The 27,038-nt window shown below is 51.1% G+C and overlaps 1 protein-coding gene across 3 annotated transcripts in view; it reads left to right on the top strand.

Annotated features, from left to right (window-relative positions):
* Positions 1 to 1,322: 1,322 nt before the first annotated feature.
* TOX2 (TOX high mobility group box family member 2) overlaps positions 1,323 to 27,038 on the top strand; it is a 108,128-nt gene continuing 82,412 nt past the window's right edge. For all 3 annotated transcript variants that reach the window (XM_072350117.1, XM_072350116.1, XM_072350115.1), the window contains exon 1: positions 1,323 to 1,511. In XM_072350117.1, the coding sequence (XP_072206218.1) occupies positions 1,410 to 1,511 (102 nt within the window). In that variant the 5' untranslated portion in view covers positions 1,323 to 1,409. The remainder of the gene's footprint in view (positions 1,512 to 27,038) is intronic.

The raw sequence follows: 27,038 nt of genomic DNA, 5'->3' as shown, positions 1-27,038 counted from the left end.
TTCATACTAATGACTCAAAGGCTGCTTACTAACTACTGAATTCTGCGGATAAACAAGCAAGAATAATGCATCAGAAAACACACTTTGTTCCTTTATTTCAACGACTCTCCCTTAGTTTTCATCCTCTGTACTCCTCAATACGCGGCCTCTGCGCTTGGGAGGGCTTTAGAAAAACGATGGGCCCCAGAATTTGGGATGTCTGTGCAGTATCTGCTGAGAGGAGGGGGAGGGGCAGCCCCTCCCGGCTGTGTGAAAGCACGGGGCACCTGATCGGCAAGCTGTGCTACACACCGCTGTGTGTCCCCATCACGCCTGTGGCCGGGAGCAGCTTCCTGCCAGGATCAGTGCTCCTCAGTAACAATACTGAACGGGAAGTCGGTTTTGTGCCCAGATCGATCTTTATCCTCAAATCAATGCGGGGCTCAACGCTTGGTTTTCATTTAAACGGGAGCCACGATTTTTTACATAAGCACTGATTTCCTGGAGCTGACATTCCCTCGAAACCTCCTCATCTCGGCGGTGCAGCCGAAGGGCCGCGGGAGAGGCGTGTATTTGCTGAGCTTAGTGCTCCAGCTGCAGAGCGGGGCTACCCGGAGTCGCTCAGGGTGTGAGTTGCAACCGTGTCTGATAGCCACGATGTTTCAATAAAAGAAATAGAGAAAATAAAAAGGCGATTTCCAGCAGCGGTCCGCCGGAAAAGCGACACTTTTCGGCTCTGTCCTATCTGCGTGGGCTCACACGAGAGGCTTATGGGCTCCGGGAATAGCACCTCGCGTTGCAGAGCGCTCCGTGCAGGCGCTGCTGTAGCCCTGGGCTGTCCTCCCCAGGGAGCGGCGGTGGGGTGGAGGGCTGTCAGTGCGAAGGGGAGACGTCCGTCCGGCAGCGGGGACTGCCGAGGTGCGGGATGGGCAGCGCGGGGCCGGTGGGAGCGCGAAGCGGGGCTGATGTCAGAGGCTCAGGGTGGATTTTGTGGTGGGAGGGCACGGCGAGAGTTCAGACCTGGCAGGAGCGAGCTCTCGGCTTTGGGGCCATTCCGAGCGGACCGTCGGGACGGGCGGCACGGGAGCAGGAGGCGGGACGATGCGAGGCGCGGGCAGCGGGACTCCCGGCAGGGAGGAGGGCAAACCCCGCAGCACCGCCGGCGAGAGGGGATCCGCTCCCCCAAGCCCTCCCTGGTGCGGCAGCCCCGAGCCCTCCGCGCCCGCGCTCCGCTCCCCGGGGCCCCGCCGTGAACAAAGCGGCCCCGTTGCGGGGCGGTGCGGAGCGGGGCGGGCCGGGGACCGCCGCCCGCCCCCCCGCCGCCGCCGCCGCCCGCCCTCTCCCCGCCCCCCGCGCCAGAGGCACCGCCGCCGCCGCAGCCGGGTCCATGCCCGCTGGAGCCCCCGCCTGCCGCCGCCCGCAGCCCCGGCATGGACGTTCGGTTTTACCCTTCCGCCCCCACCGCCGTGGGCTCCCTGCCCGGCGCTGACCCCCCCTGCTTGGGGCCGCTGGATTATTATCACTGCAACAAGGTAAGGGGGCGAGGAGCGGGCCGACCCCCCCACACACACACACACACCACCACCACCACCAAATCCTCCTAACCCCGGGCTTGGTTCGTCCCGCAACTTCTCGCCGGGTGGGAGGAAAAGTGCCGGCGGCGGCTGGAGGGGATTGGAAAAGTGGGCGACGGGGCCGCCCGCGTCGCCCCGCACCTCCCCGCGTCGGTCCGCGGCCGCCACCCGGAGCGCTGCGGTCGGGCAGAGGGAGCGCCCGGGGGCTGCACGGAGCGCTCGGTTCGGCCGCGTTCGGAGCTGTCGGTTTGTTTTCTTCTTTTCCCCTCCGGGAGTGTTTCGCCCGGAGCGGTTTACGTGCGCTTTTACATTTGTTGTCGTTGTTGGTGGGCACTTTGTCGCCTTGTTTCGCACCCTTCGTTTGCCGGGCGATGCGGGAGCGGAGCTGCTTCGGGATGCGGGGATGGGTGCGGGGGTCCGACGCTGTCTCCCACCCCCGGGTTGCCCCCCGCCCCTCACCGCGCTCGTTGCGCGCATCGCGGTCGGCTCCCGACCCTCCATCCCCGTTCATAACGAGGAGTGGAATTCGAGATGCGGGGATATTTGAGAGCGCTGCGGGAGCCGTAAGGAACGGCCGAGAGGAGCCGGAGGGAAAGGCGGAGACAGTCGGAGCGCGGGGATAAAGAGTTCTCCGCGCACCGCATCTGTGCGGGATCGCGGCGCTGGAGCACAGAGCTGCGGGACTCAGAGCCCTGCGGAGGGGCACCTGGGGGGGTAAAGCACGAGGTTTGAGCTGGGAAAGTTTCAAAAGGGGGAGCAAAACTGCAGCGGGGCCGCGGCTGGAGGATGGCAGCGGTTCGTCCCGCCACTGTGGCACTTCGGGGCCGAACTCTTTAGGAGAGGCAGAAGGAAAGATGCGCTGCTCCCGGCTGCGGGGAATTCAGCTCTGTGCGTTGATTGCGTGTATTTAACTGGTTTCTGACGTTTGGGTTATTTGTCTCTATTTGTTAAGTTGTAGTAAACCTAAATAGCCCTCATTTATTTTGAGACGCCCCGTTCTCCAGAAAGGAAACTAATAGATTTCTCCTACATCCACGTATTGTTGGTTTCAAACGCTTCTCTTATCGTTGCCGCTGTTCCTAAAACGCGAACGATGCTTTTAAAACGCTCTCGAGAGCCGACCCCGTGGGAGCTGGGATATGGGCGACCGAGTGCCGACACCGACGGTCGGGGAGCGCCCCTGGGAGCTGCACCCACCCCAATCCCACTGCCTTTAGGAGCTTCAATTCGCCACGAAGTTCGGAGGTGTGAACGCGGTTTGGCGTTGCTCCGGTTCTCCGGGCCCACGATGCGGGGCCCTACCATCCCCAATTCTCACTGTCCCAGTGCCGGGTCACGCAGCCCTGTGCTGGAGCTCCTCGCTGCTCCGAATCTCTGGGCTGAGGCCCGGATTAGCTGTGATCGATCCGCATGAGCCGCCCTTGTGTGCGCAGAGTGGCACCGCGGGGCCGGAGGGAACCGCAGGGCTGGAGCCAGGAGCTGCGCGTGGGACACCCGGCAGGAGCACCCAAGGTACTGACCACTGCCACCAGATGCTGCTGTTGTCACTGCTACCGTGGATCTTAAGATAACCTGAGGGGGGGGAAAGGAAGAAGGGGGGGAGGAAAGGAAGCGATTTACCCTTTTCAGGGTGCTTTTTCTTTTCTATTTTTTTGTTTTGTTTTGTTTTCTTCCCCCTCTTTTCTGAGTTACCACGTGGCACTGGCTTATGTGCAGTGGTGCACGTTTGTCTGCAGGATGAGGCAGCTGGAAAGAAGGTAGAGGTGAGCTGAGCTGACTTGGTCCCCCCCTCCCCTGCCCCAATGCAAGTCCTGCAGTCCCAGCACCGCAGGGCTGTGGCATCACCCTGCAGAGTTCCTTTGGGCTGAAGGTGCCCAAGGGTGTTCTGGGACCTCATGCCCACTGCTGCGGGCGCAGTCTGAGCACACGTGCACCCTCAGAACCATGGAGGATGCTGTATGAAACTTCAGAAAGTCCCATTCCCGTTCTAAGCCAAAATATCACTGCCTGAAAGCTTTTCTGCTTGAAAAATCTGCAGAGTGGGGTGAAGTATGAAAGTGTGGGAGTTCTCAGGCTGTACGGCATCCCAAGAGCTGGATAAGGAGTTCTCATGGGCTCTGCTCCCCACGGTGCTCCCAGCCCCAGAGCCCAAGCGATGCTGCAGGTGAGGCAGTCCATGAAGGGGTTTTAACCCTCTGCCCAAAGTGCATCTCTTGTCCAGGCTCAGCTCTGGTTCCCAGGGGCTTTGCTGTTGGTTTTCCTACTGGGGATGTGGGGCCGATACATGTAGTGTGGCTGCCCATCAGCAGCTGACTGGAGCCACAGCCCTGAGCATCCCAAAGTGCTTTGTGCACCATCTGAATGTGGTGTTCTTGCTGGGAGGTTCCCAATCTGATCCATGCACTACAGCAAGCCACGATCTCTCTTTGCAGCCGCAGAGGTACCTACAGTGAGGCAGAATTTCCATTTTTAAATGGACGAGGGGTGTTTTAAAGGCCAGTGAAATGGGGACAGTGTGTTCAGCCCAGGCCTCCCGAGAGGTTTACATTTGCACCATTTCTTTCACTACCTGTATTTTTCCTTGGAGAGATGCTCACCTGTAGCATGTGCTGGGGCCTGTCCTCAGTGGAGACCTGTGGTGGGAGCTGAGCACCTGGATGGGAGCAGGTTGTGCTCTGTGCTGACTGGGTTTGGTGAGGAGCTGTGGTGCTCCAGGCACCTTGGTGGCACTGGGGCTGCCCAGATCTCCATCACAGGTGACCCACTTGGAGCACCCAGCCCTGCTTGAGGTTGTGATATGTGGGGAGAGGAGCAAAGCCCACACTTGCCTGGGTTGCTGCAGGCAGGACCAATGGCATGGGCTTTGGGGTTGCGTTCAGTGCTGGGTTCAGCCTGGGGTGCAGAAGCAAATAGAGAAGCATGCTGCAGCAAGCATTACCTGTGCCAGAATGCAAGGCAGAATGGGCAGGAAGAGAACCTCTGCCAATTCAGAGCTAATCTGTGGTGAGAATTAGCACCTCTCTTCTGAATTTCAGTGTACATCCTCGGTGGCTTCTAGTGTTTTGGTTGGCCAGGCTTGGTTAGCACAGTGCTGGATTTCCACTGAGGGCAATGATTGATTGGGGGGAGGAGGGGGGTCCAGCCTGTGGACACCGAATCCTTACGGAGAGCATTGCTGTGGCACTGGGGATGCTCAGGTCCTTGGGGGACTCCACAGCAGCACACAGGGATGCTAACAGGGATGCAAATGGGGCGAGCCCTTAACCCTGCAGCATTCCTGCAGCACAGCACATCCATACCCGTCCCACGTCCTTCCAACAGCACCCTGCTGCTCTGTACCTCCACACACACCCTGGGCCTTTGGGGCTGAATAATGGACAAAAACTGTTTAGCTGATGCACCATCATCAATTACAGATAATTAAAGTCCAGTGGTCACGAGATGGACATTAATCTGCTCTCTGCTGTCTTCTTCACTGAAGAAGCCTTCAGCAATGGGATCCAAGCTGCTGGTAGGAGCCCGGCTTGATGGATGGAGTACATTGCTGCAGAACATTCTGTTTTGTTTTGATTTTGACTGTAAATTGTAAATTATAGCGATAAATGCAGCCCGTTTCTCACTGTTCCGGAACTGCTTTACCATTCTGGAAGATAAAATATATTCCTTTGCCTTTCTTTTTGTAATTTCTAATCCAGTTCTGTTGTGATGTCACATAAATCTTTGGGGATGAAGGCTGACTTTTAACGTGGGGCCCATTTGGTTCTCAATGGCCAGCAGCTCCCACTGGGTTGGAAATGTGGGCACTGGGACCCCAATAGGGGCTGTTGTTATTTTTTCCTTTGCCTTTACCTTTGTGCTCATCCTGCTCGTTCATCTTCTATTTCTTGACAAAATGAGCTCGAAATGCTTTTACCAGAAGTTGGCTTCTATCTCTCAGTGTAAATGAAGCACATAATTGTGTTTTCCTAACAGCTCTACATTAAAGAAAAAAAGAAGTTATTGTGCTGCTAATGTGTTTTCCTTGATGATTTCACACCCAGAGAAGCTGTGGTGTGCCACGTTCCCAATCTCTTCTTTGTTTAATTCTTCATTCCTGAACTCGGGGCAGAGCATTGCTGTGGTCCCATCCTTGCTACCATTGACTCCTACATGGACATCTGAGCTCTGATGTTCCACCTTTGTGACTTTCCATACGTTTCCCTGTAATCAAAGCTTATTCTGGGGCTGAGATGCAGCAGAGAAGGGGAATCTCACTATGAAACTTAATGAAACAAGTGCTGTTATACCAAAAGAAGTGACTGCACTTAGAAGGCCAGTTTAAAATGTCTTAATCACACACATCCCTCGTTGTCCCTTCCTGTCATCCCCCCTCCCTTCTTCCTGTTGTCTCCTTTGATGGTTTGTTCTGATGGATCCCATATCTTCCTTGTAAAATGGCATTGGCTCCACCGTTGCCTGCAGGCAGAACCTTTGCGTTATGTGTCGGAATCCCTCTCCTCTGCCGTAATCTCATGCACAGACTGTGTGAGCTCCACAGATACATGAAATCCCTTCCCGACGCAGCGTGCAGCTGTGTGGCTGGGCAGCTGTGAGCACAGTGTTAAAGCAGGGCCCTCTGCCCACCGTGGGTACTCTGGAAGGGTGATTTGGAGCCCGTGCACACTGGGGCTGCATGTGGTGCTCAGGAACCTTTTGGAGGAAGATGGATGAGCCGGGGGCTGCATTGCCAGCCTGTGTAAAAGGGAGCTTTATCCATATACACGTATATACTTTCCTGTTGGGTTAACACCCAGCCCCTTGCTCTCATGGTGGAATTTCTCCGCATCTCTGGGGTGGTGGGGAGGTACCTGGTTCCCAGCTCTGTATCAGACTGTGTGGATCCCAGCAGCAGCTCCTTCCCACCGCCCCGATGACTCAGAGTTCCCATTTCCATCTGGATTCACCCACAGGCTCCATCCCCTTTCTGTCTGCATGCAGCTCTGCCCCTGCTCTCCCCTTCCCAGCACACTGCCTCTCCTTTTGTTTGCGAGGTGCAGCCCGTGCTGTGTGCATGTGGCCAGAGCCTGAGATAAGGGCTGCTTTGTGGCTCTGCTGTTCATCCTCTGCAGGAACTGCCCTTGGCCTCCATTTCCAGATGCAGCGGCTCATGTTGGAGTATCCCAGGCTTTAGGGCTCAGCTCACCCTGAGCTCTGAGCATCCACTGCTTGAGACCTGGGTCCCTGGAGTGGGGCATGCAGAGCCCTCCCAAGGCTCCTCAGAGGCTCCTTTCCTCCCAAGCCATGGGTTTTGAGGGGCACTAGTTAGTGGATATGATGGTGATGGTGGGTTGACGGTTGGGCTAGAAGATCTTAGCACTCTTTTCCAACATTAATGAGTCTATGATTGTATAATTCTAGGATTCTGCTTTCTTATCCCCAAAGGGTTTCACTGTTGGATGTTCCCAGCAGTTCATTCCCCAGTCTTCCTTTGGGAAGGTGCTGGGCTGTAGGGGGCTGCTGAATTGCTGTAACAGGAGGATGCTGCTGGGGAGATGAGGTGGGTGACGGCAATGGGGAGCTTGGTTCCAGGGCACTGGGAAGGGGCAATGCCAATTGCCAATTCTGCATGGAAACAAGCTGGAGCAGACAAAACAAACCAACCTACGTTGGGACCAAAAGAATGGAGCTGAATGGTGGGTGCAGAAAGTGCAGGGATGTCATCCGAAGAAGGAAAAGCTGAAATGCTGCTGGGAGGAATCTGGGCTCAGCTGCTCCTGGTGGGATCCTGCTCTGTTTGCCAGCATTAAGTCCAGGCAGACGGCTTCTCCCCAATGCGTTATCTTGTCTCTAAATAGCATTCAAAGGAGAAGAAGAATGTGCTGTTAAAAATACTGAACTTAGGGGAATGGCTGGCAGCCTGCGCTGCTGATAAGCATTGTTGATTGAAGATCAAACGGCCCTTGGAAGCAGGAGGAAACCTTCCAGCAGGGCCCAGCCTGCAGCCAGACAGTGAGGTCACTGCCTTCAGCCTGCGGGTATGGAGGGACCTGTGCTGGAGTTACGCTCTGGGCTCCTCCAGCCCAAACAGATGTTGGCGACACAATGCTTTTAAACCTGATAAATCTGTTAAGGCTGAGAATAGAATTTATTAGATGCCAAGAAAGCCAGAGTCATGTTTTCATTATTAAGCGGTAGGGCTTTTTTGTTGTTGTTGTTGTTGTTTTTCCTTGAGTTAAAAAGTCTGCCCAGAAGGATGCAGGTCACAGAGTGAACCAGAGACCGGGGGCATATGCTCTGTAATTAATTGACAACCTGCATCAAGGTGGCAAGTGAATTGTGGATAGCTGTCTGCTTGCTGTGGCCGTGCCAAACTGCACACGTGGGAGACTGAACTGTTTCAGTTAAGTCAGACCGATGCGTAGGGCTTTTTGAGAACAGTTTTAAACAGTTTTTTCTACTGTTGGGCTTCGGAAAGGGGAGAAGTATTATCTGTCTATCTATCTATCTATCTGTCTATCTGTCTATCTGTCTATCTATCCACCTACCTATCTACCCATCTATCCATCTACCTATCTCCCTATCTGTCTCCCCATCCATCCATCCATCCATCCATCCATCCATCCATCCATCCGTCCATCCATCCATCCATCCATCCATCCATCCATCCATCATCCACCCACCCATCCATCCACCTACCTACCTATCTACCCAACTGTCTATCCAGCTGTCTATCTAAATGTATCAACATCAGCTTCATGCACTTGCAGCCATTGACACAAGGTGGTCAACATGCAGTGACCTTCCGTTGGGAACAGGTAGAAAACCCTGGTAGGAGTAACCATATACTACAAATAACAATTTATAGCATGAAAGTGGGATATCAAACTTACATGGGAGCACAAATGAAACAGATATGTGTTTAAAATCATAAAATGTTGGTTGGAAGCAGCTCTGGAAGTGTATGTAAGAAATTAGCAATGGCACATGCAGCTCCTTGGAAAGCCTGTTGCTGTGTTGGGGCTGGTCAGATATAGAGGTTGCATTCCTAAACATGAGGTTCTGTGCACTGTCAAAGTGAGATCACTGCAGAACTGGTAAATCCAAGGTTATCATGGAAACATTTCTAGCTTGAGCTGTGGTTCATTTTAAGTCCTATGCAGAACTGTCCTCCAGTATGCATGTGAATCCATAAATCCAGTTCCTATTTTTTCCCTTCTCTAAGTGAATTATGGAGAAATGAATTAAGAGGAAAATGTGGATTTAACATCCTCTTGTCTCATGGAGCTGTCTTACAACGTTGTGAAGCTCAGCTGGAGCTTCTCACTTGCTCCCAAAGCTGGAAATCATGGGCAGCAATTTGAAAATGCTAAAATCTTACTTGGAGACGAGGAAGGTCAAACTCTCGGATCTGGATCTTGTGTCATCGTGTCACAAGAGTGGAGATGGTACCAGATGGGAAGGGATCCCTTGCTTGGCAATGAAGGTCTCAGGAGCCTGTGGCAGTGTGGCATTGGACAGGGACAGCTGAAACTGGTGGCCATTGCTTTGGAGTTGGAGGAGCCATCAGGGAGGTACGGCTCCCTTTGGGCTTTGTGCTTGTTTGGAGACAAACTCAAGGCCGATCATTACTAATGGGGGTACCAGTGGATGGGGAGCTGGATGTGAGCCAGCAGTGTGCCCTCACAGCCCGGGAAGGCAACCATATCCTGGGCTGCATCCGAAGCAGCACGGCCAGCAGGGTGAAGGAGGGCATCTTGCCCCTCTGTTCTGTGCTGTGAGACCTCACTTGGAGCACTGTGTCCAGATGTGGAGTCTTTAGTGCAGAAGAGACATAGACTGGAGCACATCCAGAGGAGGGCCGTAAAAATGATCCAAGGGATGGAACACCTCTCCCATGAGGACAGGCTGAGAGAGCTGGGGCTGTGCAGCCTGGAGAGAAGGCTGCGAGGTGACCTGAGAGCAGCCTGTCAGTATCTAAAGTGGGACCTGTTGCCGTGACCAAAAAAGGTGCCTTCCAACTCTAAGGGTTCTATAATTCTATGACTCTATAATTCAGCTCCATCCAGGCTGAACGAGCTTAAAAAGCCCAACGCGACGCTTGTGTGGCTGCTCGGGGCTGCCTGGCCACTGTGATGAGCACATTGGATCCCTGCGAGAGCACTACTGAGCTCCGCAATTAGCAGCCCCGGGGCCGAGGTAGCTCAGCTGGAGCTGCTCAGACCTCACAGCCCGGGGCCCTGCGGGAGCGCATTTTCCCTTTGCTGTGGTTAAGTGATGCAGACTTGACCTGCGTGCCACAACCGAAGCAAGAGCTCGGTCCAAGGGGGTGGAGGGAGGTGAGAAAGGGAAAGCTGAATTCCCTGCTCGTCTCCTCTACAGATTCCCTCTATGGAGGATTCCCCTCTTCATCTCTGTTGCCCAAGCGTTGCTTCTGTTGCGTTGTTATCTTTTCCTTTAGCCTGGGGGCTGCTGTGAGAGGTGTCTCAGTGCTCCGCCGGCTGTTCCTGATGCTTCCTTTCCCTTGCTAATACCGATTGTTTCTGCCAGAAGTCGTTTGGCAGTGTTATGTAAACCTAGAATCACACGCTAACGCCCCGAGCTGGGGCTCCTGCATGCGCGGATGGGACTGGCGCCCGCGTTGCCGTCGGGCACGGCGTGCCACGGGTCGCTTGGCACAGCACCCAGAGCCAGCAGCCCCCGGCCTCGTTATCCACGGCAATCAGAGCCAACGTCACCCTCACAGCTGATAGTTTTAGTGGGAGGCATGAAAGCACGCTGTTAGTAGCTTGGGGCTGGGATGTAAGCTTGTTGCTGAGTGTGGTACCTGCATATCAAAGCTCATTCTTGGCACTGGGGTCTCTGTCGATGCTGATGGGTTGGCAGCAGTGTTGGTGTGCACTGTATGGGAGTGGTTTCTCGAGGATCTTTGCATCTCCACCTCTTTTTTTTACCCATGTCTGCACGGTCCCTGTGCTCACTGTAACTGGGGCTGGAGCTCCTGAGAACCTTCACGGGGATGCTGTCCCTACAGGGACAGATGGGATCTCTCCTCCTGTCCCAAATGGTGTGGGACCTCCATTGGAGCACGCACGTTCCCTTGGTTGTTTGCCTGGAAAATGATGCTAGCAGAGACCTTAATGAATTTCTAAGTGCTTCTTAATGTGATTTGGCAGCCAGATTGGAGGGAGCGAGAGAGAGGGAGGGGGAGAGAGATGGAACTACCATTGCTGCATGCCCAGTCTCCTCCCCACATACTCCACTGTTTGTGAGAGATTAGAGGGAGATTAAATCCCGCAGAACTGGCAGGTGATGCTGATGGATGTTTGGAGGGGATTAGGCTAAATCCATTCCTCCTCCTGATCTAGCTCAAGATTTGAATTCATTGATAAGATTTGCCCAGATTACATCTCTGAGACCTCCTCTGAGCTGATGACTCTGCGGAGGTGTAAGTGAAAGCAGAACCTGTCTCCAAAGCAGAAAGGCTAATGAATTAACCTTTATAAGGTTGATGAATGCTTAAGGTAGCTGTACATCTATTCCTATTGCAGCATCCGATTAATCTGCAGTGCCACGGAATTGAAGGGCGCTGGTCTGGCTCCTGGCTGGGGGCTGATGCCTGCATCCCACCATAGCATGACCAGAAGATGTACAGCAGCAATGGAGTTGTGTGTGCAGGGTGTTGTTGCTCATGGCCACTTGAGTTGAAGCCCAGAATGCCATCTCTCAAACTAGAGATGAAGTGGAATATGGGTACTGCTGTGCACTGTGGTTGAACATCTAGATGTAGCCTGTTGGTGTCCTGGCTGGTTGGTGGTTTTCTGGTTGAGTTTCTTGCTTGGAACCCACCCCTAGGAGCTGCTCACACAGGAGGGTGGCTGTCTTGGCCATCTCGGGGTGCCACCTGCAAGCCTGTGCCTTGGGATGGTGGCTTTGGGATGCATTAGAAGAGAAGGGCAGCTGGAAAGCTGCAGGTCTCCTCATGCTACTCATCACATCTGGGTGCATGTCAAGGGGCACACAAACCTTTATGACCAAAGAGGGCAAATATATTCATGCAAAGCCTGTCTTAGAAACAAAGAAAGACTTATAGTGCTGAAGACAGAGCATATAAATTCATGGCAACACAGTGTGCTCCCTGTGCTCTGCAACACAGTGACTCATGTTTGTTATCAAGGGATGGTAATGCCAGGTGGTTTATCCTGAATGTGAGTTCCAGGCTCTGTAATGGGGCTGGAGGTGGAGATGGTCTCAGCAAGTATTGTGGTGGTGCAGAGGATGCAAGGAACATTCCTGCTGTATTCTCTTTGCTTCCTTGGAGTTGCTTCGGGTTTATAGGGCTGTAGGAACAATTGCAGTTCCCTCCCAGCTGTTATGGATGCTGGTGGGGATGGGAAAGAAAAATGAAGCCCAATGATAAGTCAAAGACAGCTGGGAATACTTTAAGAACACACTGCTTGGGAATAATTCAGAAATAATGTCACTGAAATTATGCTTTTCTAGAAAGTAGGGAGAAAGAGAGCTTGAAATGAAATATACATTAAAGAGAGCCTTCTTGACTTCATTAAGAAGAGGATCTTAAGGGCAGAGATCTGCAGTTTCCTCATCATGCTGCTGCACAGCCCGATGTGAACGTCGCTGTGAAGAGCAGAAAGTGAATGCACCATATGGTGGAGGAGAATATTCGGTGTCTTTGTGTGTGTGTGTGTGTGTGTGTGTGTGTGGTGATGGTAGCTTGTTTAAAATAGGGTTACCTTTGCATTTGCTTTGTTTGAACAAGAAAAGGAAACACTTGCTGTGACCTCTCCATTAGAGTTCTTAAGCACTTTTTGAGCACTGCTCAGTCTCATTGGGGCTGATGTTGGAGCCAACAGCCGCGAGGATGAGTAGCACATGTCTCAGGGTGGGAAATCCATGTTTGGGTGTAAAACTCAGTGAGGAAGAGCAGCATCTCACCGCAGCAAAGTGGTTGAAGCATTTCCATCCAGTGCTGTCATTCTCTGGGCGCTGGGATGAGGGAGCCTAGGGTTGGTCAGACCCCTTGGGAGGTGCAACCCAACATGACTCACAGTGGGATGCAGGAGGGAAGCTCTCACAGCTGAGAGATGGCCTCAATAGCTGTCAGTGGTGCAGGGTGGCTGCCAAACCAGCAGCACATGTGCATGCACAGCCCTGAGATCGGGAGGCTCCTGTGCACCCAAGTCCAAGAGAGAGCTCAGCTCGCTGGAGCTGCAGATGCATGCACAGCAAACCAAAGGCCTCAGCAAATTTGGCACAGGTTGGCTCTCCAGCAGTATCCAATGATGTAATATAGCAAATATTAGGAGAACAACATCTGGTAGCACTGCTGCCTGCATGCTCATTGCAAACAATTTGTCAGACCTGTGTAAACGTTCAGTTTAGTAACAATGCTGCGGTAAGAGGATCGTGCAGCCAAGGCCACCTGCTTGCTTCTTTTCCTTTCCCATACAGTAACAAGGACATTTTTAGTCTGGTTTTGTTTTCAATGCAATGAGTAACACTTTGAAAGCGACTGCGAGCATTGAAAAGAGAAGTCAAGCTCTCCTTGTGCAAAGGTGTTGTCCATTTATTTTAAGCATCGCGTTGCAGTTAGCTCATTATCTCTGAACTGTAAACCAGATGGGGGTGACCTGGATATCCTGGAGGAGGGATCAGTTTCTGGCTGGGAACAGGAGGGTCTCTGTGTGCTGCTGGGGAAGGGCTGAGGTGTGCAGGGCTGGGCTTCCCCTGCTGCATGAGGCAGTGCCCCTTTGCAGTCCCTTCTTGTTTGCTCCTTCAGGTCTCTGAGACTGGGATGCTGTCAGCATCCCACAGCCGCATTACCCAGAACCTGAACAGTCCAGCTGCAGCTCCAGGCCTACAAGCCATCTTCTCTTTGGCGCATCACCTCAATTCCTTTCCTTTCAGAAAACCAGGAGGAAAACATAGTGGAAGAGAATTTCATTCGCTTCCACACTCGTCTCCTTGGGGCAACAATGGGAGGGTAAATGGGAAGGTAAATGGGAAAGGATGCTGTTGGAGTGGTCACTGCTGCCTGCATTGCTGAGTCGTGCACAAAGTGCAGAGCTGGGTTAAGAGCCATGTTTGCAGTGACCATTGGAACTGCATATCTGTCCACTTTTATTTGGGAGTAATAGGGCCTATAGAGGCAATTTCTCTGCCCTGGCTGTCCCAGAAAGGAGTTCTACGCAGAGGTGGTGCCAGACCCATCCCCGGGCAGTGCCTGGAGCACCCTGCATGTCACAGAGCCCTCTCTGACATCTGGGGGCTTCTGCTGTGAACCAGAAGAGAAGGCAGTTCCAGTTTTTGTGAACTTGATAGATTTGATATGAGCAGAATATATTTAAAGAATTAAATCTGAAGTCCGAGAAATGAGTGATTTTAAGGACTCTTAGGAGATGATTGCTCATGCCTGCCTTTGCATGTTGAAGCTCCCTGCTCACTGGCTAAAACACCTCCTGGCAGTGCTTGTGGGGCTGCCAGGACCCCATTACCACTCAGGAGGGGTGGACAGAGAGTTAGGCACAAAAAAACAGTTTATGACCTTGGAGATGTGGGACCTCTGGTCCCAGTGCTGCTGTAACAGGCTCTGGTCCCACCTCTGTGCCTCCCACCACTCAGCTCTGATGATCATAGAATCACAGAATTATAGAACGGTCTGGGTTGAAAAGGACCACAAAGATCACCCAGTTCCAACCCCCGGCTATGTGCTGGCCAACCAGCAGCCCAGGCTGCCCAGAGCCACATCCAGCCTGGCCTTGAATGCCTGCAGGGATGGGGCATCCACAGCCTCCTTGGGCAACCTGTTCCAGTGCGTCACCACCCTCTGCATGAAAAACTTCCTCCTAAGATCCAACCTAAACCTCCCCTGTCTCAGTTTCAAACCATTTCCCCTTGTCCTATCGCTGTCCACCCTCATAAACAGCCATTCCCCCTCCTGATGATGATGATGACAGATGCTGCTTTCCACCAAGTCACTTCTGGTGGTGAATTAAACCACAGCTTTTTTTTTTTTTTCCCTTCTTTTTTTCCCCCAGTATTCAGTGCTCTGAGCTAAATTAGAATAGAAACCTTTTCAAACCATTCCTTTAATAAAGTATTTAGTTAATAGACACTGCACAGCTCACAAAGCTTGCAGGAATCTGACACGGGGTATCATAATATTATGATATTTAACAGCAAATCCTACTGCATTATCAACTTACCTCTATAGCATGGAGGAGGCAACAGCTGAGGCATAAAAAACTAATGCTTCAGTATGACAGAGCTAAAATTGAACTTGGCAATTACCGCGTGCGTGATTCACAGCATTGTGAAGTGAAGCTACTATATAAATCAGCTCCAGTAATCATAGGGTTTAAAATTAGTCAGTCACTATTAACTCTGCCAGCATTAGTGTGTGCTGGGGGATGATGAAAGGGAAAGGTATGGAATATCCGAAGTGCGGGTTTAAAGCAAAGGCAATCCAATGTGCTCCCAGCGGGAGGGTGTGAGTTCACATAGGAGTAAGGTTTGGGTCCTCTAACAAAGGTCTGTGGAACATTTAATTGCACGGTGCAGTCTGATCTTTCTGAATGCTTAACATCCCTCAGAAAGCACCTTTTCATGTTCCCAAGGCTTTTGCAGTTCACAGAGGGTAAAGCAATGATTGAATTTAATTTTTTTCTTCCTTCCAGATTATTATTGTTATTATTATTATTATTATTTCCAGAGCAGCACCATTCAAATTCTGTGCAGAGCTCTTCAATGCCAGGCATAGAATAAAAGGAATCAGCAGGATCGTGTTTTGTAAGTGTAGATGGGGAAGTGAAAGGCTGCTCCGAAACGAGCCACCTCTCTGACTGCTGGATTTTGGCATGGGATTGGCTGAGGGGGAAAGCAAGAGAGGAGTCAAGTTGTTCTGTGGGATCCTGATGGTGCACGTGGTTTTGTAGGGGTACAGAGCTGCTGGTGTCCCTGGGTGTGAGCAGGGCCTGGGGGCAGCCCTGCTTTGTGCTGCAGCTCTGTCCCCATTCCTGTAGTTCGCATGGAGCGGTTCAGCTTCATTTTTGAAATAGAGCTGTTTTGGGCTTGGTGATGCAGGACTTGATGGACACACAATCCAAGAGCTTTCCAAGAAGGGTGGAGATGTGCTGCTGCCCCGGTCTGTCTGCAGCCACGTTTCATCCCAGCACTGGTGGCAGTGTCTTCTGCCAGCTTCAGCCAAGCACAGACATTGCAGCAAAGCTCCATTCATTCTTTCTTCACTTTACCCCCCTGTGCACCCTGCTTGTGCAGTGCAATGCATTCAGGCTCATGGCTGGGAGGACGATGGGTAGGGTTGTCTTCCCCCTGTTTCTCCTTTCCCCCTCTCTTTTTAATGTCCCCACCATGAGAACTGAAGGCTGTGAAAGTCACTGTGCACGCAGAGTCTATTTGCCATCCAACCATGTCTTGGTGGTTTGGAAACAGGCTCTGCTATTTGTCTCACCAGCAACAAGGCATTCCGTTATCAGCCAGAGATAACGCTTGCCACGTTCAGGTTAAGGATTTTGAAATATATAATTTCCAATTGTTTGATACGGGGTAAATGGCCTCCATTCTTTCTGCCCGTAGCTTTAAGGTTTGGGAAGAATTTATCAGTACGTTTAACACTTCCATTGAAACCCTGTTTCTGAGGTTATGGAAATGAGCTACAAATGAAAGTCACAGCTCAAGAAGCAGGAAACATGCCTGTGAGCGAGGAAAAAGCTGTCACTGGCATTGTGAAGAAAGAGAGGTATAAATAGGGCATTGGGTTAGAAAGCAGGAAATCTGCGTGCTGTGGGTTTTACTTGGAATGTCTTCTGGTGACCCCAGATAAGATTGTTAACCCTTGTGTCTGCAGACGGTTCTACGTGCTCACTGATGGGTGCTGCTCCTGGCTTTTGGGATTGTGTGACTGTTTGAAAACGCAGCCGCTCCATCAATCATGGGCCTGTGGTTTTTGTGCTTAGAGAGGATCTCTCCACCAAAAAGACTGGATTTCTCAATATTTCCTGCAGGGTACAGCTTAGCCTCTCTCTCCGTGTGAAGGGCCCGGTGTGACGAGCAGGATAAGCATCATTTATATGGTGTCAGTGGACTTGGTGTGATTGCTGACCACTTGCACATCTGGTCATGTTTGAGAAGAGCAACTTAGAATCATAGAATCGTAGAATGGCTTGAATTGGCAGGAACCCCAGAGGTGATCAGGGTGCTTGTTGGAATGGGAAAACCAAACGTGGAGGTTGTAACCACCAGGCAAGGTGCTGTGCAGCCTTCCCCCTGGGTTGTAACCCATGAGATGTGAAGTCCTCCCTGCTCGGAGCTGTGGGCACAGGAGCATCCCCCCCCATCTGATGCTTTGCTTTGGGTGGTGATGCCTTGTGCCTGGAGGAACCACAGGGTTCACCCAGAGGGTGGTGACGCACTGAACAGGTTGCCCAAGGAGGCTGTGGATGCCCCATCCCTGCAGGCATTCAAGGCCAGGCTGGATGTGGCTCTGGGCAGCCTGGGCTGCTGGTTGGTGACCCAGCACATAGCAGGGGGTTGAAATTAGATGATCATGGTGGTCCTTTGCAACCCAGGCCATTCTATGATTCAGTGAACCCTATGAGCCAGCCGGGACGTGGCCGTGGAACAGAACCATCCCACTGCAGCGTATGATAGCTTAAAAAACACCACTGAGCCAAAAGCAGTGCTGTGAGAAGCGGGTCTGGCCTCACTGATGCTTTTGGTTCCCAGGACTGACAGCCCTGGTGTGTGTGTAAGCCGTGGGGTGGTGTGGGTCTTTAATAACATGACAAGTGAATCTGGTAGTACTGTTACAAGTCAAAAATTTGGCCTACGGAGTTATTTCAGGCTTGCACAGTCTAAAATTGTCCTCACAGCCTGAAATCACATCTCAGATAGAAATAATAACCTCCAGTCTCTCTGATCCCAGCGTGCTCCATAACAAATAAATGGTGCCTTCCCCGAGGTGTCATCCCAGCTGCTTTCCAGGAGTGCAGAAGATACGGGGATCAGACAATTTCCACACCGCTCAGCTCCATAAATATCAGTCTAAGTAATTCTTTCGAGTACTGCCCACCCGGGCAGGGGGCATTGAGGAGCCGTTGCTCTGAGTCTTTCAGAGGGAAGCAGGAGTGATTGCCCACACTTCTTTCTCTTTGGTGTCTCTCATCTCGCCTCGCTCTGAATCCTGGTGCTTTCAGCAGGAGGCTCTGAGTGCCGAACCTGCCAGTTTGACAGCTCAGTGCAGACTCTGCTGCCTTTGCCTCGTGCTTCCACCGCCAAAGCTGAGCCTTGCCAAGGAAGGCTTTCACTGCTTGCAACCCCCCTTTGCAGAACTCAGAATTGCAATGGCTGGGCTCAGAGCAGTCACACCCCCTTCATCAGCAAGAAAAATAAAGCAGAATTTGTCTCATATCCCTCCGAAACATGCAAACATGTGCTCTGTGGGCTGTGCTGCAGCGTGGTTCTTCTGCTAGTGCAGGTTGTTTTGTTTCCTGTGGTGTCTGCGTTGCTGCCGAGGCAGTTCCACGAACCTCCTGTTTCTCCCAGGGCTGTTTGCATGGCAGGTGTTTGCTGTGATAAAATATTGACAGGGAGGAGGAAGGAAGGCTCTGTTCTCTGGCTCTCTTGCTCTTTCTCTCTCCCTCTCTCATTATTTTTCAGACGAGAGGTATAAAAAAAGGCCACGTTTTGATTGAAAATGAATGGAGGTTAAGATGTAAAACCCTGTGAGCTTATAGAATTTGTACGTGACTGTGGTTTGGTGGTGCAGAATGGTGGTAATTCTGCCTCTGCTGGGTGCTGCCAGGTCTACTTGGGCATGGATGGAAGTGCAGGGCTGTGTGATGCCCAGGAAACGTGTTGGGCATGGGGCAGCACCTACATAGAGTAACAGCTGTGTGCTGGAGGCCTGGATATCCCTGCAGCCAGGTGAGCACAGCAGTGTCTGTCACTGTGCTTCCCCATTGATGCTACAGGTCTTCATGGTGCCCCAAAATGCAGCACTGTTCCTTGCAGGCCTCATGAAATGGTAAGAAAAGTGGTGAAGATATGCTGAAGGGTGGTTTGAGGGGCTGGAGCAAGAAGCCACGTTTCATTTCAGACTCATTCACTTCAGTCTTCATTTCAGACTCGTGCTTTTACAAGGTTATTCTGTATTCAGCAGAGACTATTTAGCACGAGCCCATAAGCTGCAATTAAGAGTAATTCTCCCCTTGGTGGCCAGTTAAATGTGGATGATGGGACTGCCTGGCTAAGTTGGTACGTGGGCTTTGAGAGTAAATCTTAGAGCAGAAGAGGAGGAAAATCCAAAGCTGCAGTCAGAAAATGGGAGTTCAGTATTTTTTTCAATATTGAATTATGGTAACAAGGCGATACTCTTCACCTTTTGCCCTGCTACAAGCACAGAGCTTGTTGAGAAATGGCTTAGCAGCTTTTGCTGATTCATGACAGCAGTATTCTGCCTGGGGTTGTCCTTACAAGAAGACTTGATTCTGCACAGCTTTGCACAGCCCTTAAGAGGCAGCACCAAGCTGCCAGAGTCATGGGATGCGGATTAAAACCACCTAAGTCCTGTATAAACCTTTGATTCCAGCATCACTAACAAGTGAAGGAGAAATGCCACTTGTTTTCATACTTCTGACACTTACTTGTGGTTTTTGCCTTGGCCTTCTTCTGGTGAGGATGTGCTCAGGGTTACTCATGACTCATGGCTGGCACTGAACCATGCTTGGGCTGCTGGAAGCGATGCTGGGCTGAAGCTTCCGCTCCATCTCTGCACCTCCCATTGTGAGTTGCTGGGGCAGCACAAGAGCCCACCTCAGTGGTGCAAACACAGCACGGCGTCTTCTCCATCCTGTGCTCCCGTTGGAGGCCAGGTGCACCCCTTCTGCTGTCTCCATTTGCCTTCACTCTTAGGAGGTTCTGGCCAGATTCTCATTGGCATCTCATTACAAAGAAACGTATCTACGTGTTATCAGATGAATGGGAGAATGTTTCTGATAAGAATACAAAGTCCTCAGATAAGATTCTCTTGAATTATGGGGCCCGTCTGCAAGTAGCTTATTCTTCAAGGCTTTCAACCACAGCTCTCACTCAGTACAAAACCGAAAGTCCTTTTGCATCAGAGCAGCAGCAGATGTCAGCTGAAGGACACGCTGCGTTGCAGGCAGTTGTGTGCCAGGAGCGTGGGCCAAGTCTGTAATTGTGAATGAGGCTCCTGTGTGACTGATTCTTCTGTCTGCTCCCAAACTGTGCGCTGCTGCTGCTGTGTTTTGCTGAATGTGTTTGCCTGGAGGCATTGTTTAAGAAGTAGCTTTATGTGCCCGAATCCCAACCTGTTGGATGCTTGCAAGCAGTTTGATTTGGATATTTCGTGCTTTTCTTGTGACTGCTGTGCAGCTGAATAAATGAATGCTCACTTCTTTGAATGCTTGCAAGAAGCAGCTCGGAGCCAACATGCTGCTCTGCATCCTGAGAGCGGTCCTGAACTACACCAGGAGACATGACAGCAAAGTCACTTCCTGGAAAGGAGAGAAGAAAAGAGTTGCTTTTAATAAAAGTCTTGTGGGGTGCCTGTTTTTTATTATTCGTATTTATTTGTTCAGGTTCCTGCTTGCAGCTCACCACTTCTGCAGCCGTTGCTGGCTTCTGCTCAGAGGTGTGTGCTGCTGCACTGAGATCTGTCTCTGGTCAACCCAGCTCCCATTGCTTTGCTTGCAGACTGCTCCTCCTCTGAGCCAGCAGCTGGCTCTGTTTCAGAGCTACCTGTGCCTTCCTCCTCTTCCTGGCAGCAGCACATCTGATTTCCTGGCAGCCCTCTGACATGTCCAGGTATTAACCCTGCTATGTTCCCTGTGCTGAGCTCTGCAGCCGTTTCTGTCCTTGAGGCTGGAGAGGTGCTGCTTGTGGAGGGAAGAGAGGGCTGCTTTCTTTGCAGGGAGCATCCCTCCATCCTGCACCCCCAAAGCACTGGAAGTTGCCTCGTGCAGATTGCTGTCCTGCAGGTCTGTCACGCTGTAACCACCGCCTCGCTCTGGAGAGCACAACAAGCAGAACTCCAGATCCGATCAGAAGGGGCGGTGAATTCCCAATCAGAGGATCTGAGGGTTTAAAAGACAATTTATGACCTTTTGTATACCTCTCTGTATGGCACGTGGCTCAGGATCAGCGTTTGGGTGTTGGTTTAGGCCTTCCCATGCGGCACAAGGATTTCTGGCAGGGATGCTGTTAATTTAGCAAGCCTCTCACAGGACTGCAGCCCTGCCATCAGTATCAATGTGGCTTCATCCCCTCAGGATGGCAAAGCAGCATCTACACTGGGGGGTGTTAGCAGAGGTAATGCATCCATTTTCAAGAAGTGATGAAGAAACTGAGGAACAAACCTGGCAAGCATGAGGGCTCTGGCACGTTGGGTTTTGTTTCAGGTGAGCTGGTGGCACGAGCCGGTCGGCTGGATGAAGTGAGCTGGGCTGTGTCTTGGTTAGCAAAGCCTACAAAGAGCAAACACATTGCTTATTTATGCAGCCCGGATCCTGGTGTGATGGGGTGCCGCACAAAAGCTAAGCTGACAGTAATTAGAACAGATCCCCGCTCAGTGACCCAGAGAAAAGTGAGCACTCGGGGAGATAATCATGGGTGAGAGAGGCAACACAAACCAGAAAATGGTGACTGTTACAATTTGAATGAGAAAATAAGCTCTTAAAGCAAGCTGGCTCCTGGAAATCCCATTAGCGCTGACAAATACCCAGCTCCGGGCTTCTGAAAACACTGTGGTGAACATCTGCTCAGGTAAATAAAGAATCCAGTTTCTGTTTGAAGGTGCTGCTGGCTCCTCTGCTGGAGGTGGGTCTGTAATATCAGCTGCCTGTTGGAATGGCTCGCTGTCATCTCAGCGTTCACATCATGATGCTCTGTGTGGTCAGGGCAGCACCTGCAGCGATGCTGAGCCCACGGGCAAGGCATTAAGGCTGGTGCATTGCCAAGGGCTTGGGGACCTCTAGAAAGAGCAAAGGTTGGTAAATTCAAGTCTGTGCTTGCTGTTGGATCCAGTGATTTCTGACCAGGTTTGAAACCTGAATGAATGTTGGTCCTGTGATATTTCTTGGGATGGGTTGGCTGAATGGAGGAGCTGACTCCATTCAACGCTGTGTTGTAGGCACCCAGCACAAATAATTTATAGCTGTAAAAATAGCTCTGAAAAGGAGCGTGGAGGGTCGGGCCACTTTTGGGTCTGCCAGTCTTGGCATCTGGTTGGCTCCCAGGATAACGAGCTGTGTGCTGGAGGCCAGACTTCTTTAGGGGCGGATGGGTGCTTGTTTGTGTCTGGAGCCTTGCATCTTACATCCATGGTTTAGAACTCCTCTGTGGGAGCTATAAAGGATAAAGCTTGTCACTGCCATGGCTGAAAATGATGACAGTTTGGTCTCAGTGGCTTCCTTGTTTGGAGAACAAAGCTGTGGAATGAGTCGAGAGTCATTGCCTGACTGAGGAGAAGATGGAAAGTTGGTACAAGCGAATGGGAAGGACATCACATAAGGCTGAGTGGGATGCTCGTCCTGGGCTTAATTCATCTATGAGACCATTGATGAGTAAAGGAAAACAGCATCATGCTGGAAGCATGGCGTTTTTTGTCCCCACACGGGCAGCTTTTGTCCCCACAATGTTTATGATTCCTGTGGGAGAGGACGGTTCCACACCACGCTTGACACTTCTCCCAGCAGCTGGAGCAGGTTGGGCTGGGGCAGGGAAATTAAGCCAGGCATCAAAAGCCACGTCATCAGGTTGAAAAGGGCTGCAGTGGAAAGATGCAACTTGGGCTGCGTTTTTGGGACCCGCCACCATCCCTTTGCAGGCTCCTGATATCCTCCAAGGGCAATTTCTGCCTGTGACAAGATTCCAAGGCTTCTCCTTTGGCTTTAGCTGCTGCCCAAAGGCTTTGGGTGCAGGGGAGCAAGCTGGGAGAGCTGGAAGAGATCCTGCTGCTCTTCTCTGGTTTTATATTAGCCAACAGGATTTGTTGCTGCTGTTTTAATTGACACACGTGGCGAGCAAAGCATGTTGGCGAGTCCCTCATCCCCAAGCTGGCTGTCTGACAGCTCTCTGTTCTGGCTCGTTTTTGGTGTCATCAATCACAAGTCCCTTGACAACAGCCTGCTGGTGCCCTGCCTGCTCCGCGGGGCTCATCGAGTGACCTATTAGTGCTTCCAGTTAATTCTGGTGACATATTTATAGCACGGAGATCTACAGCGCCTATTTCTTACAGGACACATGGTGGTTTGACATCAGATTAAGTTATAGAGTAGCCTTTCCTGGCTGGATCAATGAGTAGAGTCAAACGGAGCCCTGTCAACACGCAGATGAAGAGGATTAGATTTAAATTGGCAAATGTCACCGATGGCTGCTTTTCCCACCAAGGGAAGAGCTGGCTGGGAAAAAAAGTTCCATCATTAATAATAGAAGTTTATAGAGGGGAAAAAATGAGCGTATCATATATTGCTCCTGCAGATAACAGGGCCCCCATCCTGCTGGTAGTTCTGTACGGCAGATGAGTGCTAAGAAATTACCTTGATTACAACCGGGTTTCTGAATCTGTTATGAACCTTCTGCCATCAGGGAACATTTTAACAAATGCTCTTTTGTACCAGTGCTGAAAATGCTGTCGGCAGCCCGAAAACATCTGCAGAAAAAAAGAGGGACAAAATAACTGGGAATGAGAGTGGGGATGATTTGTGGTAATGAGGAGTGATATAAACTGTGGTGTGGAGTTGGTAAAGCGGGGATGGGGATGAGGGCAGCTGGTCTCCACGTGGTGGGGGTGTAAGGGGCACAGGAGGATGTTGAGCTTTGGTGCTCAAAGAGGCTGGCATGCCCCAGTCTTAGCAAAATACCTATGGAAGCAATTGGAAAGCAGCTTTATAAAGCTAGTTGCAATGGGAAAAAAATGCTCGAGTAAGTTATCTGTACTTCTGGTTTGCAAAGGGTCCCAATGGCAGCCATTCTCCCATCATGTGTCCGTCAGGCATTTTGGTCACCTGTTGCTGCTGCTGCTCTTTGCACTGCTGGCTCCAGGCTGCAGAGCAACACGACCTCAAGTGCTCTGCACTTCTGTGCTCACACCATATCTCGCACCCCAGAGCCTCAATCCCAGCAAGTATTCAAATAAAGGCAGCACGTGTAAATCAAGCAGGAAATAATGCATGAAAAAAAAAAACACAAGCGTGCATTCCTAATTAACTACATTTGCAACACAAGTTAAAGGGCGCGTGATTTATCACCCGCTGCTGAAAGCATTGGTTATAGCTCATGCTCTCAGTGCTGTGCAGTTAAAGGGCACCAAACTTATTGCCCAACACCATTCATGCCACTTAGAGCCTTTGCAGGCAGGGTGGCTCTTTGTGGCATAGAGCTGTGTAGCTGAAGCTGACCAAAACTGCTACGCATCCTCCTGTTGTAGATTTGTGGTTCACAGCCTTCGCCTCAGCAATTGGTTTGTAATAGTGTTTGGGCGCTGGCAGTGCTGGGTGGCAGCTGAGCTGATGTAACGATGATTGTGGGTGTGCAGTTGATTTAAATCTACTTTTTTTGTGTGCCTGAAGTGTTAAGTGGGGGAGCTGTGATCAGGCTCTGGGGTTTTTTTGTGATCATCTTCTGATTTTAGGTGCTTTGGTTGTGCCTGTTGGCCTGAGTGGAACTTAAGCTTTCATTATGGAATCTGGGTAGAATTACTGCCAGCAGAAAGATGAGCATCCTGGCATGAGCCACGTATTGCAGTGTAGATCGAACCGGAGGAACGTAGAAATGTCACTAGAACTTTGAAACCCATTGAGTTTTATGCAGTAATTTCAGTGCAGTTTTACCATGTCCAGTTCAACCCAGGTACCTCAGTGGGCCAGGTGCTGGTTTCCAAAGGGCCCATGTAGAAATCTGTGAGAGAAGAGCCATCGTTGTATGCGGGAGGTTTGGACAGACTATCTATAGAACTGAGGCTGTCACCCCGTATGTCTGTATTTGTGCTTTCCTCTTTTGTGATCAGGTGGACTTGAGGTAAGTTTTGTGCCTTATATACTTTTCCTCGAGCAGTGGATGATTTCTGAGAAACCATTGAGTTTCTGCTTTCTGGTGAGCCCAGGCTGAAGCAGAGCTCCTCCTGCCCTGGGAGCAGTGCTGCAAGAAGGCTGGGCCAAAAAGTCCTTCTCAACCCTTGTCATCTCCAATGGCCACAGAGCCCTCGGGCAGCTCATGGCCCTGCTGGGCACAGTGGATGTGTATCAGTTGTGTTGGGGTCATCTTAACCCAAGCATGCCATTGCTAGTGAAGGCAGCGGGGGTTTATTGTGCATGTATGGAGTGATAGGTGCTGAAAACCCATACTACAAGTATTTGTGTGTGCTGTCATTGCTGCTGGCTGCATCAGCTACAGAACTGGTAAGAAAGCTCTACGGACCACAAAAACCTCATTACATAATGTCTGGAAATGCAAGTCATACATGAATTCAAGTGAGAGATGCAGTAAACTGTGAGACTCCTGAGGATGGAGACAACTTTCTTTTAAGCGTGTGTTAATTACCCAGCTCGAAAAAACCTCCAAACCCAACGCTGAGCAGCAATCGGTGCTGACTGGAAATGCTGGTTGCTGAAGATGATGCTTTCAATGAATCAGTTCCAAGATGAGGCCTCCAAAAAACCCATTGGGGGTGTACAGTGACCTGGGCTGGTGGGAAACCCTGAGCTGCTCCTCACCCTGCTGGTCCCCATCCTCAGCATCCCATGAAGGGCAGGGAGCACAGACCTTGCCTATGGCATCCCACTCATCTCCTGGGCTCTTTGCTGCAATCCCAGCCCATTATTTCCACCTGTCATCGGGTTGGTAGTTCTGGTTATCCCCCAGACCCCATGTACACGTCATGGTTTTGTTGCTCTGTGGTTTTCCTGAAGTTTCTTGTCTTCCTCCTCCTGTTTCCCTGTGTTCTTCTCCTGAGTGCTGTGCAGATCCAGGCAGTTACCAGCACCCAGATTTCCTTCTAGCAAGGCAAATATTTCATAAGCTTTCTGTCCTTTCTATCCCTTTCACGTGGCCAGGATCTCAGAGGGGATGCAAGAATGAAGCACGGGCAAAGCAATAGCATTTTGCTACTGCCTCCACTGAGGGGCTGAAAGAATGAAGGTAACACATTTATCTGACAGTGAATATTTCGTGTACCCATGTAATCTGTTGATGGGGAAATTAAATCGCTTTCTTCTCCCCTGTCTGTGCCATTGATCTTGGAGTCATTAGTGAACATACAAGTCATCGCTGTGACATGTCCCCTGCCTTGCACAGCCATCACATCACATCCACAGATGCTCTTATTTGCACGAGGCTGGGGCTGGGCAGAGCTGTGGGAGCGGGGCTGCAGGGGGTCAGTGTCTGTATGCACACACACGTGTGTAAATACATGCACATCAATAGATGGGGGTGTACAAACTGTGTCTGCGTCTTTGTGCCCATATGTATAACAACTTCTGCAGCACTTTAGCTTTGGTCAGCTTTACGTGCCGGGTTTTCTGTTTGTATGCATGCATTTATGCTCTGAGTGAAAATGAAACTTTGAGAAACTCCATTGGAAGGCTTAAGCAATGATTTATTTGAACATTTACTCTATAGGCACAGTTTGAAACAGCCTTGTATGTACAGGTAGAAGCAATAAATTGTTTTCCCCATCAGCCATCTGGCTGTGCATTTCCTGCTGCCCCATCTGAGCACACCTGTTCTGTAGGGTTGCTGTCCTGCTCCACTCTGCATCGCTCCACCCATCCCCTCTCTGTGTAGGGGCTCCTGTTGGTATTAACTGCAGCCTGACCCCAGCTGGGGGTGGGGAGGGCAGGAAGGTTTTCTTTCCTGGCTGTGCCTTGGGAATCAGCTCTGCTATGCAAACCTGAGCTAGATATGGGGCAGGCACAAACTACCAGCTGAGAGGAGTGTGGGTTTGAGGGCAAAGCTCCCAGCTTTGCCATGTATGGTGGCATGCAGCCAGGATGCTGCGGGCACTGTGCCACTGTCCCCAGCCCAGGGCTGCCACCTGCCTCTGAGCTCTCAGCTTCCAGGGGAGCTTCTCTGCTGATGCAGCTGTTATTTAAACCCTCTCCCAGTGCATCCTGGCTGGGAACAGTACCTGAGAAGCCATGCTCTGCTCTTTTGGGCTGATGGGAAGAGACCTGGCCAGTGGGATTTTGTGAGCCCAGCCTGCAGGGTGATGCCCCATAGAGGATAATGGATAAAAGCAACAGAGGTGCCTGGGTCTAGTGTTAAATATAGAGGTTGGTGGCCCTGCCTTTGGCAGGGGGGTTGGAAATTTATGATCCTTGAGGTTCCTTCCAACCCGGGCCATTCTATGATTCTGTGATAAGGCAAAATAACACAGCACACAGAGGACCTTCCACCTGCTTTTCCATTGTTTTATTGTTCTTAATTGCTGTACTGCTTCCCAAAAACCAT

Source organism: Excalfactoria chinensis, chromosome 15 (genome assembly GCF_039878825.1).
Source record: "Excalfactoria chinensis isolate bCotChi1 chromosome 15, bCotChi1.hap2, whole genome shotgun sequence".
Classification (NCBI taxonomy): domain Eukaryota; kingdom Metazoa; phylum Chordata; class Aves; order Galliformes; family Phasianidae; genus Excalfactoria; species Excalfactoria chinensis.
The sequence above is the reverse complement of the archived record's forward strand: the minus strand, read 5'-3'. Positions and strand labels throughout refer to the sequence as shown.